At 49.9% G+C, this 15,158-nt stretch overlaps 1 protein-coding gene across 5 annotated transcripts in view; it reads right to left on the bottom strand.

Moving 5' to 3' along the window:
• Nucleotides 1–113: 113 nt before the first annotated feature.
• TNRC18 (trinucleotide repeat containing 18) overlaps nt 114–15,158 on the bottom strand; it is a 48,569-nt gene continuing 33,524 nt past the window's right edge. For 3 of the 5 annotated variants that reach the window (XM_090151197.1, XM_090151199.1, XM_090151196.1), the window contains 13 exons: nt 11,685–11,924; nt 9,434–9,876; nt 8,756–8,917; nt 7,766–7,991; nt 7,239–7,356; nt 6,880–6,955; nt 6,456–6,564; nt 5,484–5,600; nt 5,042–5,206; nt 3,559–4,847; nt 2,940–3,176; nt 2,419–2,493; nt 116–1,890 (listed from right to left, as the gene is read on the bottom strand). In XM_090151197.1, the coding sequence (XP_090007323.1) occupies nt 1,684–1,890; nt 2,419–2,493; nt 2,940–3,176; nt 3,559–4,847; nt 5,042–5,206; nt 5,484–5,600; nt 6,456–6,564; nt 6,880–6,955; nt 7,239–7,356; nt 7,766–7,991; nt 8,756–8,917; nt 9,434–9,876; nt 11,685–11,924 (3,464 nt within the window). In that variant the 3' untranslated portion in view covers nt 116–1,683. Of the gene's footprint in view, nt 1,891–2,418; nt 2,494–2,939; nt 3,177–3,558; nt 4,848–5,041; nt 5,207–5,483; nt 5,601–6,455; nt 6,565–6,879; nt 6,956–7,238; nt 7,357–7,765; nt 7,992–8,755; nt 8,918–9,433; nt 9,877–11,684; nt 11,925–15,158 lie in introns of all 5 variants that reach the window. The other 2 variants (XM_090151198.1, XM_031606621.2) reach the window with 2 other exon arrangements.

Here is a 15,158-nt window from a genome sequence, read left to right as displayed (position 1 = left end):
TTTGGGGTTTGTTGGTGGTTGGTTGGTGTTGGTTTGTTTTTGTGGGTTTTTTTTCCTTTTTTTTTCCTTTTCTTTTCTTTTTTTTTTTTTTTTTAGAATTTCATAACTTTTTTTTCTTTTTTCCTCACAGTTTTAAAAAGTTTATATTTATATATATATATTTATATTTATATTTATAATTAAAAAGTTGAATCCATTTAAAGATTTATAATACAGGAGGGCTAAAGAGTCTTTTGGTACATTAAAACTGTACAGGTTAGAACCGTCACTATCCGCGGCGCCCGGGGCAGAGGTGGGACAGCGCAGCACCATTGTGGTTCTTGCTGAAGTCGAGGGGTGACTGTGCAGAGACACCCAGGCCCCCCCCGGTCCGGTCCGGAGCAGCAGAGGGGTGGATAGTTTGCAATCTGTCCAAGCTCTCCCCACCAGAGCCTGGGCTGCTGCTCCCGGCCGAGCTGAGCCACGCTCCACGTCGCAGCGATGCAGTGCGAGTCGACAGTTGCAAAGATCAGTGCGTCTCTTGGGAGTTTTTGTTTAAGTGCAAGGATGTTGCGTGGTTCTGTTCTCCTCCAACATCCCCCCCCCTTGCTGGGTTGGCCAGTTGAGCGCTCCCCTGGCCCAGCCCAAGGTGATGGCTGGGCTTTGGCTGCAGAAATGCAGCAGCAGGGCACGGCTGGGCTTCGCATTCTGTCCCTGTTCCTTCAAATGAGAGGTGGAGGGCTTCCAGGCAGCTGACTGCTCCACACAGGCGTGAGAGGTAAAGCTGAGTGAGCTGTGCTAAAATCCATTCCATCGCGGGAGGCACCCCCTGACCTGCAGCCTCCTCTGCTCCAAGCACCCAAGCAGTGTCTCCCAGTCATCTCCTTCCCTGCACACTCACAGGGAGTTGTTTGGCAAGCCTCACTCTCTTCTCACCTGCACTTCCTTCTCTCTCTCCTTTGTGAGACAGGAGGGAGTGGGAAGGTGGGCTCAGCCCATCTGGGGCAATGAGAAAGCAGCATCCCAGGTGTGACAGGGGCTCACCTGGCACCTCCAGCCTGGAGGACCTCTCCTGCCATCTCCACACTAGGGCCAGCACTGCTCTTTGTGCTCCACTGCCAGGCAGGGGAAGGGGAACCGCCAAAAGGCGCCGGGAGGATTGAGACGAGGCGCTGAGAGAGACTCATCTCCTTTCTCTTTCACCCTGTCCTTCCTAAAGGGTCATGCGAAACAAGCAGGAAAGGGGATATAAGGACGGAGAGGAGCGTATGCAGAAGGTCAGCAGGTGTCCTTCCACATACGGGCGGCTTCTGAGTGACTGATGGGGGCAAATGACACAAAAGGGATCCCTCCTGCTGGGGGGTTCCCCGCTGGTGAAATGATCATGAGACCCATGTGCTTTCCAGGACCAAAAGGAGGAAGGGAGAAGTTGGTCAAGTGTCACCTTAATTAAAGCCACTTCCCAAAGATTCTTGAGGCTCATACACCACCGCTACCACCCTTGGCATCTTCCGTGATTGCTGTAACCGCTTTCTCAGCCCCTTTCTTCAGCCCTCTCCTTCCTCCCCATGTCTCTCGCACTCTCCTGTCTGTAGTGTGACACCGAAGTCATGAGCTTTGAAAGAAACAATCATGTCGTCTGAACAGGCACGTCCTCAAGTTTGTCCTGTCCCTTCCCAGGGCTGGCACGTGCTCCCTGGGCGGTCAGCAGATGACAGGGACCCCGTCGGTGTTGAAGATCATGCCCGTGGTGGGCTCGTAGGTCCCTGCAAGGTAGTAGAGGTCCTCACTGTCTTGATATTTCTTAGTCTTTAGCATCTGCTCATACTGATCCAGACCAACAACGAGACACTTGTGTGAGATGGTCTGGACATCGTTTTCATCCACGTGAGAGGACTGATAGAGAGCTCGCTGCATTACAGGAAGGGAAGAATGCAGACAGAAAGGAGTAATTAGAACTCTCAGCAATTAAAGCATCATCTGCAATAGCAAGAAAAACACCCACCAGCCTACCCAGGGCTTGTGCTCATACAGAACTCCCCAACCATCCCCACTGCAAGCGCAGACAGAGACACTGGGAACACCAGGGGGCTGATCCCATGGGCAGTGTGGACGTAATCAGTCCTTTACACCAAACCTGAGCCCTTGCACACAGCCAGCTCCCACAGAAGGGAACCACAGCTGCACAGTGTGCTGACGGGGGAATACAGAGGCCTGGTCACCTCCATTTCAAGGATGCAAATGCAAAGACAGGTGCTGGCTGGGGGCCTACTGCTCTTCCCAACACCCAGCACCAGCAGCTATTCCCATCCTCCCAAATACACCCGTCCAAAGTCCTGGAAACTATAGTCTCAACAACTAAGGCAAAAAGTAAAAGCCAGAGAAGGTCAGAGGCTTTTTTTTCCCCAGCAGCATCAGTTATGCAGTTGCAGCACCAACCTCCATGAAGTCCTTCCTCTGGTTGGATGCCTGCAGAGCTGTGGACAGACTCCTGCCTGATTTCTGATCCCAGCGCTGTGCCCAGGAGAAAAAGAGAAAACAGAAATAAAAAGAAAACAAATTAACTGGATTTTCCTTGTTATCATCTTCTGCCCACCACATGTGCCTTTATAACCTCAGCCCCACCCAAAGGCAATACAAACTCATAGCCTACTGTAAAACACACTGTGCAAAGATGCAAAACTCAGCATTCCTGTGCACCAGGCTAGCAGATTTACACTGCACAAAGTCTTGGTCTGACTCTTAATAAACTCTTTTTGGATTGACATACACAACTATTTCCTAGTAGACACCTTTCCCTGGATCAAGGGGTATCAGGCTTGTCCACAGCCACAGCATGAAATGATGGTTTTACCCAATTAAGGTACCAGCAATGACCTGGGCCATAATTCTCCCTGTCTTCAGGAGAGGAACACAGACATGCAGCTTTGCAGCCCTCTCAGCAATGGCGAGCAGCCTACCTTGCCTTCGTTGAGTTTCTTCCCAGGGTTGGTTTCCTCTGGGTGATAAAACCACTTGACTCGGACCACCATGTTGTTCCCCCAGGACTCCCACATGCTCTGGATCCGGCCAATGTAGGGCAGGTTGGGGCGGCCAGCTGAGAGGAAGACCGCACAGTCTCCAATGCGAATGATCTCCTTGCCTCGGACAATGGCCTTGTAGAAGAGCTTCCTGGCCTTCCCTTTCATTCCTCGTCTCTGCCAAGAGAGAATCGCACAGGTGAGCAGCTCAGGTTTCCCTCATCCTACATTCTGACCTTTTCTGTTGGCAGAGCCAGACCCAGCCTCGTATAATGTCACAGCCACCACCTCGCCAGACACTCCACGGCCTGAGCACTACACACTAATGGAGAATCAAAGATGTGGCTGGTGTTGGTCCTCAACCATCAGGTAAACAGGCATTCCCACAAGAAACAGGACAGAGAGACAGGCCATGTGCGACAGCTCCCCACAACACAGTGAAGGCCAACCCCAACCTCCTTACAACCTGAGCAGAGGACACACATTACGCCAGCAGAGCATCGCCAACCCCGAACGGAAAGGCTCCCTTTCCCAGGCAAATGGGAAAGATTTCACTTACCTGCGTGGGCTTCCCAAACCACTTCCACAGCTGCCGTGCGGGGAGGAAGGCGGCGATCTTGGGCCTGTTTTCCACCGATGGCAGCCGCTGGCGCTTGGCCAGCTCCTTGGTGGTGGGCAGGTGGATGCCCTCACGCTTTTTGGGCCTGCTCTTGTTGCCGCTCTGCTGCGGTGCCGGCTGCTGCGCCGGCTGCTGTGCTGGCTGCTTCTGGCTCTGGGGGTGGGAGGATGCCCGGGATTTCCCTGTCTGTTTGGTTTGCTTGGGAGGGATGGTTTGCTGCACTGAGGAACTTGGCTGGGCCTCAGCTACTTCGTCATCAGAGCTACAGGAGGAGTCTTCATCTGTAGTGGAGGAGGAAGAGGAGCTGGAACTTGATGATGAGGAGGTCGATGAGGCAGAGGAAGAGGAGGAAGAGGAGGAGGAAGAGGAGCTGCTGCTAGAAGAGGAAGAGGAGGAGGAGTTGGAGGAAGAGAGAGGAGTCGATGCTCTTGAGCTGGTTGAGCTGCTGTCCTGAGCCTCCCCTCGGTTCTTCTCAGTCTCCTCTTCTCCCTCTGATTCTGAGCTGCTGTCACTGCTGTTGCTCTCAGACTCCTCTACAGCTGCTGGCACTGCTGCCTTGTCTTCCTGGTCCTTTGAGGCATTGAGGCTTTCTGCCGAGCCATCAAACTTTCCCCCAAAGCTGGCAGGGTCTCCCTCAGCTGCCTTGGCTCGGGAGGATTTCTGCTTGCCCTCTGCACCCACTGCAGGTGAATAGCCCAGCCCCAAGAGACTTTTGCCATCTCTGCGACCAGCCAGACTCGAGTCCTCCAGCATCCTCATCGCCTCCTTCATTTTCTTCGTCTTTGGAGACATTACACCCTCGTGGTCCAGCTTGATCAGGATTTCACTGTCATGCTTCCTCTGAGCCTTAACCATGGTACCAAATTCCTGTGCCTCTTCTGTGGGCCTGCCTTTCTTGGCCTTGGCTTTCGACGCTGAAGCATCACTGGAGCCAAAGGCTGTCAGTGTCCCTGGGATGTCACTGTAGGGCTCTGTGGTGAGGATGCTGCCAAACACAGCAGGCTGGTAAGTGGGTTGTGGGGGGCTATGCAGCTTAGTGGAGATCTTCATTTTACTGGCTTTTGACCGTTTTTCCTCTGTGGGGGCAGGAGACCCTCCAGTAGGCAGCGGCTGGGATTTTCGAGACCCCTTCACACTTGATTTGCCCAGGCAGGCTGGTTTCTCAGGGACTGAAGAAGCACCAGGTGAAGGCTCCACCTGATCCTTCTCTTCAGGCAGGGAAGCCTCTTCTACAAAGGGGAAGAAAAACACAGGCATGGTATTATCCACAGAGACCAGCACTATTAGCTCAGACACAGACAGACAACAATCCCAATTAGTCTCTGGATTGTTTCTGACTGCTTCAGGCTCCCTGCAGAGGCACAGAAGTCCTCACTGTGCAAGGACTCTCTCAACTCCAGGCACAGCGGTGGTGACAACTTACCAGCTTTTGCCTTGATGCTTGGCTTTCTCCCTCGCCCTTTGCCCTTTGATGCAGGCTCCTCTGACCCCAGTGCAGCCCCTTCTTTTCCTTCTCCGGCATCTTTGCTGGATTTACGGCTGCGGCGCTTGGTGCTGGGTACCAAAAGGGCTGGGGAAGGCTCAGCACCTGGAACAGATCAAAGAGATGTTGAAAAGCAGTGAAAAATCATACACAATTGAGACAAGACATGGGAAACCTGTCCCTCCCAAATCTACAATAGAGACTGGGCCTTTTTACCCAGTGGATCATGTCCCACGCCCAGTATGCACATCCATAATTGATGGGGCAACCTCTGTGATTGAAAGTCTGTGAATTAGCCCTAAAATCTGAGGAAGGTGGCTCTGAACTGTCTAACATTTCATAGTGGGAAGCGTCAAGAAAGAAATGGAGAAAGAAGACTCACACTGGATCTTGTAGTCAGGTGGGAGAAGCCGGATGTGAGACAGTGGGATACGTCCTGTGTCCCCATCATCAAACTCTACTGTGATAAGATCACCATCTTCCTCCAGATCCAGGGTTCCTGTGAGTTGGGGGAGTAGAAGAAGGTATCACAGAAAACTTAAAAGCACAAAACACTTGCTAGAAAAGCAGGGACTGCCTTCCTCTACCTCCAAAACTCCATTTCCCACCTTTCCTATATGGTTGTCCAGGGAGAGCACAGAAGATTTAGACCACAATAAAAAATCCCTCATAATACTAAACCAGCCCACCTAGTGCAGAATCTCTCTGTCAAAAGCACAAGAAAAAAAACTACTCCCGTGTGACATCCCGCATCGCCTCCCTGTTTCCTTCTCTTCCTGAAATATCTTTTATTTTCTCTGCAGTACCTTTAATGACCTGCATTTTGCAACTACTCTCAGCAAACTGCAGAGTTCCTGTAACAACACCAACATTCTATATATCTGATAAGTAATCCTTTAAACATACAAAGCATGACTAAGAGCCTAAAAGCAAGACCAGTCATGGCAAAATTGTCCAGGCTTCTTCACTGGCCTTTCTATCAGGCCAGATGGGGGAGACATCAGGAAGGAATGTGTCAGAGGCAGAGTTGTGAGTGGCAAGGTGATGGGAAACCTCCACAACCTCAGCAATAACTGGTGCCTGGGCTGGAAATAATTCTGACTTTTTGAAATGTGGTAAGTTTCCCCAGTATTTTAAGCTCCTAAATCACTCAGACCCCTTCCCACCAAAGCATGGCTCCTGGATCATAAGATGGTACTAAATCAGCATCTCAATCAAGTTGGGCATAACCTGGAAGAATGAGCTAACCACTGACACTCATAGCAGACCTCAGGACTATCCCAGACAAGCCTGACATCCCTCAGGACACGCAGGACAGAGACATCCCTGGCTCACAGCACCTGGGGAGCCTTACCTCGGACAACTGTCCCTGGGTAGAGGCAGCGGTACTGCTGGCTCCAGTAGGCAGCAATCCTTGTGCCCTCGGGCAGGAATCGCACTGAAGGTGGCTTCACATCAATGATCTGCTCAGAGCAAAAGGCAAACCATTACTGATACTCTTGGCACCAGCACAGATCATCCCATCACATTCAGCACGTAGCAAACCAGATCTGAAGAAGACGAGAGACAGTTCCCCTGCTGGGAGATGGCCTCCTGCCTGCACACATGACAGCATGAAGGACTATTTCTGTTAGTGGGGACCTCCACACCAGTGGGAGCTCTACCCAGACTGTCTATGTGGACAGAAACAGGGCAGCCCTGCAGCCCAAGACAGTTAGCCACTCCCACCCCAGAACAGACCCAGGCACCAAGAACAGGCATCCAATGGCCTCACATACCGCTTCCTGCAAGAGCTGCTCCAGGCAGTAGATATGGGGTCTGTTTCCCCTCTCACCTTCTACCACCACGCGGTATCTGGAACATAAAGACCTGATCAGACACAGCACATGGAAGAGATCACTTGGATAAGAAAACACCTCCCTCCGAGCCCTGCCACCAGTCAGTTGAGCAGATTTAATGAAAAGTAATTAGATTTTCCTGAGCACTGATAAAACAGAGTGAACTCTCCATCCCTCCCAACCAGACTCTCTCAGTTGCTCTCCAGACATCCCTGCAAAGCACCAAAATCCATCCCCGCATCAGTTACCCCCCATTTCATCAGCAGAGACTGGGCAGATACAGCAGCCCCACAACTCACATGTCAGGTGAATGCACCGTCTTGACATGTCCAGCATAGAGCAGCTTGTCATCCATGGGGATGAGGACACGCAGGCCATCCTTCAGCTCATCCTTGTCAATTATGCAGGAGCGGGGAGCTGTGAGGTGTTGAAGCAAGGCAGGGATTAGAGAACACCACAGAGGAAAAAGCAACTGCAAAGGGAGAGGGAAATCTCATTCCACCAGCATGATCCTCCCCTAAGAAAGGACCAGCAAGCCCTTTGCAGAAAGGTACCCTTCTTGGTAATAACAATATGTCAGCAAATGAAAATAGGGCAGCTCAGAACTGGGCTTCATCTAGATGTCAAACAGAGTTGGAAGCTCTGAAGAGGCTTGTATCTGACAAGCCAAATTGACTGTAAATGTGTTTCTCCACCCCAAGGAAGGATTCATGGCTTTGGAAAAGGAATGTGTGAAAGCAACACAGCCCTCCCCCAAGCAGCTCTTGGAAATTCATCCAGCTCTGCTACTTGCACAATTAGCCCTTCCAGCCCTCCCTGCTCTCACCTGGTGTGGGTGGCCGCTCGACAAGCATGCTCAGTGGGATGTTCTCATCCTCCGAGAAGCTGCTATCTTGGTTGGGTTCAAAATCCTCCTCCGCTGCCATGCTCTCCATGAGCTTGCTGACAGCTCCTCCTTTCCCTCGGTTCTGCAGGAGAGCAAGCAGCACGTCAGCTGGATGCCAACAGGCAACAGCCTGATCCCATCTCACCTTCCTCCAGCAACAAACAACCTGAGGATATTGGGACAAACTCGTCTCCATCCTCAATAATGTTAAAACACACAGAGAGCCCAGTAGGTATACCCAAAATTGTTTTCTGACTAAAAAAAAAATATCTTTGCTTTACTGGGTTTCCTGCCAAGCATCACTGACAGCTGAGCAAAAGCCATTTCACATCTCCTAGCCACATCTCACTCCTGCAGGCTGGGAGAGGTGCCAAAGAGCAGACAGCTGTAGCACTGCTCTGTGCTCACCACCCCTCTGCAAACAGCCTGTTTTCACTAAACACGCAGCAGACGCCATTCCTATTTCTTCTCAAAGCCTCACGATTCATTTCTCAGTGTTGCACAGAGACCAGAAACATTAAACTCAGAAATCATGTGAGAAAATGCAGTACTGTGTGTTATGATAGCCTGCAGTGAGCAGAAACCAATGGTGGCCTGGCTCACCCAGTGCTGAGCACAACTCCATCACCATCTCTCTGGTCTTTGCTTTTTCCCAAAGCTCTCCATCCACCCCCATCTCTATGCCTTAGAGAGAAATTCTGCCTGCTCATTAATTTGGGGTACAAATTCAACTGAACACTAGATGGTAGCAGCAGGCACTGTTCTACCTGCTAGCCTTCCTGGGAATTTAGGCTTCTCAAATTTTGCCTGTAATGCATCAACAGAGGTTGCATTCAGTGTTTTCCCTCCCTCTTACTGCAGCAGTCCAAGGAAAGAGCACGGCTCTGCCAACCATCTTCCAGCTCATGCAGTCTAGAACCAGTCACTCACCTCTTTTTTAACTTCCTTGGCTTTCACCTTGGCTTTGCTCTTCTTGGTGGAGCCCAGGGCACTGGCCAGGCTGACCCGAACGTCAGATGGGGAGCTAGGGATGCCAGGAGGAGACATGGACGAGGAAGAGGAGCAGCAGGGTGCTTCTTTACCCTTTTTCCGCTGCCAAAAATAAAAGTAAACACCACCATCATTGAAGATCCAGGCCTACATAGAGGAAGGGTGGAGCAAAGCAGGCCATGCACAGTCAGCCAGCAATTCACTGACATCCTCTGTCTCCCAGCTCTGCATTCAAGCCTCACAAATTTCAGTGAGAGTTTCTCATTACCCCAGAGAGCAATTCCTGTCCATCAGTCCTTCCCTCAAAGAGCTCAGAGAAGATCCCAGCTGGCTTCATGCCACAACTAACTTGTCTAACTCTTCCCACTATCACTGATCCATCATTAAATGAACTGGAGCCAAAAGCAGTTGAGCTTTCAGCCAAAAGGAAGAATCAGGAGAAGACCACTGCCACTACCAGCCAAGGCTGGTCCTTCAAAGGCACCGTGAAGATGTCAAAGGAAACACGGGCAGCCAAACAGAATGTGGACTCAACCCTTCACTTGTCTAGTGGAGCTCATCACCTTCCCTTCATCCTGAGCTCCCAAGCGTCCCACATGCTGCCAACACGTTCCTCACCTTGCTTAGCTCCTTCCTGTCCTTCCCCTTGCTGCCCTCCTTCTTGGGACTCATGGGGGCCCCCTTTCCACAGCGCCCAGACTTGGAGACAGGAGTGGAGCTGGCAGGTGCCGTGGGGGTCAGCATGGCTGATGATGTGGTGGCATCGTGGAGGAAGATCCGTTCGCTCCGGCGCCGGTTCCACAGGTCATCATCGCTGGCCTCCAGCCCAAACTCAAAGCTCAAGTCCTTGGGGGACTTGAACTTCTTTAGCTTGCGGCCTTTCTCAGACCCAAGCTTGGCTTTGTCAGCACTTCCAGATCCGGGCTCAAGGCTGCTTGGGGTCTGGCTTGATGGGATGCTGCTTGTTTCCAGAGAACCCTTCTTCCCCCGCAGCAATCCCGAGGGTGACTTCTTCCTGATCTTGATCTCACTCTCTGAGTCGGTGTATTCAAACTCCGTCCCTAGATGCAAAAGATTCAATCATCAAGTCAGTGCTATGGCTGAGCACATGAGGAGCCAAGCACGGCTAGAAGCTTTTGGACTCCATGGGAGATGTCAAGACTGTTCAACAGAGCCCTGGTGTCCCACTTTGAAACCCTAACACCCTTACAACATTCTCTAGCCCTCCACAAAAAGGAGTTTCTTGCTTGAAGGAAAGTACAAACCTCACACACTGAACTTTCCTACCTTCCCGGGATGGGGTCCCTCCAGTCTCACCTTCGTTTCTGAAGAAGGATCTCTTTAATGAATTAAATCAACCCAGATTTCAAGCTTATTTTTCTCCTACTGGCCAACGGACACCACAGAGCTATTTATTGGCTCAAACAACTGCCTTGAAGTCAAAATAGGTAAATGATCCTTTGTCTGTGGAAGATGGAAATCCCCTCATACTGGCCACTGCTCAGCACAGCAGTATCCAGCATCCTGAAATACTGCAGTAACACCAAGATGTTCACCACCTACAGTGCGTTTCCCCTCTTCAAAACCTGATAAAGGAGTGTAATATCATACCCTACAGGGTCAGGAGAGAAACTGAGGCAGCACCCAACTGTTGGTGTGACTTTGTCTGAGGTTGACAGAAATTATTCTAAAGCCCAACAGTGAACAGCTCCTGTAAGATAACTAGCATGTGCAGGAGATCCTTTAAGGAAGGGCGTACACAACTAAACAATATTCACATGGGTAGAAGAAAATGTGCAAGGCATAAGCATAGAGAGACAACACCTTATTTCAGTCCTTCTCTTTTAAATATGCTCACTTTCCTGGGTTAAATGTGGCCTGCAGGAACCTGCTCACCTCTTCTACCTAAACAGTCTCCCCTGAGACAGCCCCAGCACAAAAAGAGCCAGTCTGTTGAAATCAAAGCTGGCAATGCTCAAGATGAAAAGCCCTTTGGAAATTACAGCACCCGTTCTCCTCTGTCACTGCTGCCTGAGACAATTTCTAGATGTTTCCAGTTTCAAGGAGGGCAGGTTACAAGGCGATAAATTCTTAAGAGAGGCTGTTGGAACAAGTTGGCAAAAGCCTAATATAGCATGGAAATGGTGCTAAAACAAGCTGGGCTCCCAAAGAAGACATCATTTTCCATTCTGAGGCATGCTATAAATTCCATTATCACTTAATAAATATTAATAGAGAATTTATAAATGGAGCCCATATAGATCTGTCTGACTGGGAACGATGTCACCCAGGGGCATTTGTGCAGCAGGGCATGGGAAGGAGAAGAAATAAAACTCCAATTACTTCCAACAGTGAAACTGAGGGACAGGGACAGAGGCACAGGGCCTGGCACGGCAAACAGATGAGCAAATGAACTCTTGCTTTGAGTCCCTCTGCCCAGTTTCTAAGGGGACACAGCTGGGATGAGTGAATTTAAGAGGTTTTCTTCTGTTTTGATGTCTCTGCTTTTCTTGGGTGCTGAAAATCAGCTGCATTTAGCACGTGCTTCCTTCCTCAAAATGCAACAGCACTGTGTCCATGGGGGCACTGCATCCCACTGTCAGCATGACTGTTAAGGGTTTGCCAGGCAGGAAAAGGGGAAACTTTGAGGAAGCCGCAGGCAACTGCCCCTAGGGAAGCCACAGCTGCAGCTGCTACAACTGCCATTCTCATGACTGTTTCTTCTTTTCTTGCCAGACACTGAACTTGCCTTCAGTATTAAGTAGCCAAAAGCAAGGACATGTCTGGATAAGAATCTGCTTTCCTGCAGCACAGCTGATCCTGAACCTTCCACCTTCTCCCCGGCACAAACCCTGAGCACACGACTCACCCATCAGGCTCTGTCTCTCCTCCTTCTTCTTTGCCTTCTGCTTGGCCTCCAGCTGGATGATGGAAAGTGGAGGGGGAACAATGGGGCTGGGCATCGCGCTGGCAGCAAACCTCGCTAGCAGGCCCAGGCCACTCTCATCAAGAGCAGGTGAGGAAAGCCTGTCGGTGCTGTCTGTCCCATAGTCCTCCACCTCTTCCTCCTCTTCTTCATCCTCTTCCTCATCTTCCTCTGAGCTGGAATCTAGCACGCAGAAAAGAAGAAGCCTGTTATAAGTCTTGCAGAGCTGCGCATCAGCCACATCTCCACCCCGAACCGACAGCTCTCCTCTGCTTTGTGCTCCCCTAAGCAGCACTGAGCCACCCCTGAGCTAAGCCAGAAGGTGTTAGCTGCAGACACACATCTTTGTGGTCATACAGCTGGTATCACCCTGCCTACTACCACCCATGGGGGACATGGCAACACAAGGTATAGCAGAGGACTCATCCTAAGCAGGAGAGGGAAAAGCAAGGTGTTGAAAAGGAAGCCACGCACCCCTTCCCTGCAGCTTTCAAGGAGAAATTAAAAGCTTAACTCCTTTGAAAATCCCAACCCTGGAGCTGTGGGATTCCCCTCCCACCCACCACTTCTTCCTCCATAACAAAATCCATTAGTGTAATCAGAACCAGAGCTCAGGACAGAAGGGGAATACCAGAGATCAGCCTGCATTGCGGCAGGAGGCGAGGAGGACATGGAGAAGGGGCAGGAGGCAAAAATGCAAAGAGAGGAGGAAGGAGGGAAATAATAATTTGAAAGTGATGTGTTTGGAATGCAGAAGAAGGAAAACTGTATCTGCAGATGAAAGGACACAAAGGGAGAAAATGACATTTACAGGGAGCAAACTTCAAAAGTTAGTACTAGAGATGGCAACGAGAGTAGTGAAACACTCTGCCTCAAAACCCTCTGTGCCTTTTGCTTCCCTCTCTACAGTGCAGAAAAGGCAGAGTGAGCTGCCCACAGCCCCAGGTGGAGCTCTGGCCCAGAAATCAGCCTGGGCTGGCACACACAGAGCACTGGGCTGGGGTTTTCCTTACAGCGTGTGCACAGCAGGCACGTGGGGCAGATGCTCTGAGAGGGGTATCGCTCCCATCCCGACAGCACTTCCCAAGGGTCTGCCCATCAGCCCAAAGGCAATTAGTTTTAAATACATCTCATCCATAGTTAGTGCTGGTGAGAGTCACTGCACAAACACCACACATACACACACACACACACACACACACACACACACACACACGAGCACATATACATATATATACGTATGTTTGGGGTCTTTCTAACTGCAAAAACTAGGTCTGAAAAACATGAAGGCTTAAATAGCATCACCGAGGCTGCTGAAAGATTCCCACCACTAGCAGGAGCCCTGCTCTGCTCCCTGAGCCTCCACTGCCCACCAGCGCCTGCCAGCTGGCCAAATGGGAAACCAGATCCCTTCAGCATCAGCTGCAACAAACACGAAAATCCTTTTCTTTCCACTGCTGCCCTCGGGGATAGATAAAAATGTTCCTGACACTTGGTTGTTAAAAAAAAAAAATGCAATAACACAAGTGTTGTTTTTCCACTTTGGGTTGTTTTTTTCCGTGACTTCAGAAATCGCAGGGATATCAGAAAGCAGAGCTCTCATCCTTGCATTTCATCCAATGAAGTAATGAGTGACACTTTTGTTTTTTTCCAACAGCATACATCAGATGGACACGGAATACTAATTGTTGACTGCACAGAAAGCCCTTCCACACCTCAGTGGCTCACACGATGCTTTTGATAGAGAATTGCTGCTAACCCAACAGTCTTGCAGTGAATACCAAGACATTAACAGCCCTGTTCACTCCTTGCACAAAAACCACATGCAAAAAAACCAATCCACACCAAATTAGGATCAGATTCCTTTCCCTAACACAAGAAGGGGCACAACGGCTGTTTTTCTACCATGTTTTGCCAAGAAGAAAACACATCCAGATGACCTCAGCTATTCTGAGCTGCAGAAGCCACCTGCCTGCAAGCAGCAAAACAGTGCCTGAGTTCCTACACCAGCTCTGTTCTACTCCAAAGTGGGACGCCCTACTCCAACAAGTGCCCCTTATTTGAGACTCCAACCATGCATCCAACTGGGCTCTGAATTCAGTACTGCTCCACAAAATCAGAAAGATCAGCCCATGCAGCCCTTCCTGCTAGACCCAGAGAGCCAGGTGAGCTGAGAACAGAAAGCAGGCAAAAAAAAGGGGATGTTTTGCAGGAAAACCCCTTCACAACCTGTCCCATATGCATACCATGCAGCACGAGCACACTTCTCGCTCAGTGCTTGAAGACTCCTCTTCCACCCCAGCCAACGTGGGCTCTGCAGCCACAAGGGCACGAGGGCACCGAGCAGCTCCCGTATTTCAAAGGCACCGAGGTGAAGCAGATTTAAAAGGCACGCTGAAAGCAGCCATTACTCACGCCACGGAAAACGTACGATGCAATAATGCACCCAGCAGTTATTCTAACCTCCTTCAAATATACGGTGTCACGCTACGGAGAGACAACCAGAGACAGTCTCTTGTCAGCATTATTACCAAAACACTTATATTTCTAACTGCAGGAGATTCAACCTGCAGCCTGAAAAAGAACAACACGTTAGAGCACGTTCGCAGCCTTCACTCACAGCTCTATCCTTCCCCACCACAAGTGCAGCTCTTGCTCACTCTGCTCCTCTTCCTCCTGAAGTGCCAAGAGACAAAAACGACCGAACGAAACCAAGACAGCACGTCTGGGGCTTCCCTCCAAACCCACTTCTAAACCGAGTCCCCACCTTCACAGCCCTGGTGGCAAAGATATTCCTGCTGGTTCTCCGCAGCTCAGTGCAATGGCTGTACAGAATCTGAAGCTTGAGTCTGACTCCTGCTATCCTATAGGATACAGATAGGTACCCAACCTATCTGTGGGCTTAAAACGAAGCACGCACAGATGCTTTTGCACAACCAAAGCCTCCATCTTTTCAGCTGCCAATAATTAACGGTGGGACAAAAAACATTCTGAAATATCTTTTTCTTTCTCTCTTCTGGTTGTAATTCTGTAAACACTGAGCAAGGCTGAGGAGAAAACATATCAAGTGAAACATTGCTGCCATCATTAAGAGCATGTATATGTGTGTACACACCCACACACACAGTCACACCGTATGCATACAATCCTGCAGCCAAAACAAACAAGAAGTCATACTGAAATGCTGGTGAAGCCAGATAAGCTCAAGTCAAAGGTTTTCTTTTTTTCCCAAAATGTTTACCTGCATTAAATTCAGAAGCAACACCAATTGAAAATACTGAACTTTCTCACTGTTTGTTTTTTTTTTTTTTATGGCATTTTACTGTAGGAGAGGAATAAATGAAGATGAGTGGAGATCGGTTAAGCAGTTTGGTTTTTACAGACTGATGTAACAGGATGGACTGAGTAGGGCATGGG

The sequence above is a fragment of the Phasianus colchicus genome, chromosome 16, assembly GCF_987193195.1.
Source record: "Phasianus colchicus chromosome 16, bPhaCol1.hap1.1, whole genome shotgun sequence".
NCBI classification, from domain to species: domain Eukaryota; kingdom Metazoa; phylum Chordata; class Aves; order Galliformes; family Phasianidae; genus Phasianus; species Phasianus colchicus.
Note: the sequence above shows the minus strand (reverse complement) of the source record. Positions and strands in the feature narration are given on the sequence as shown.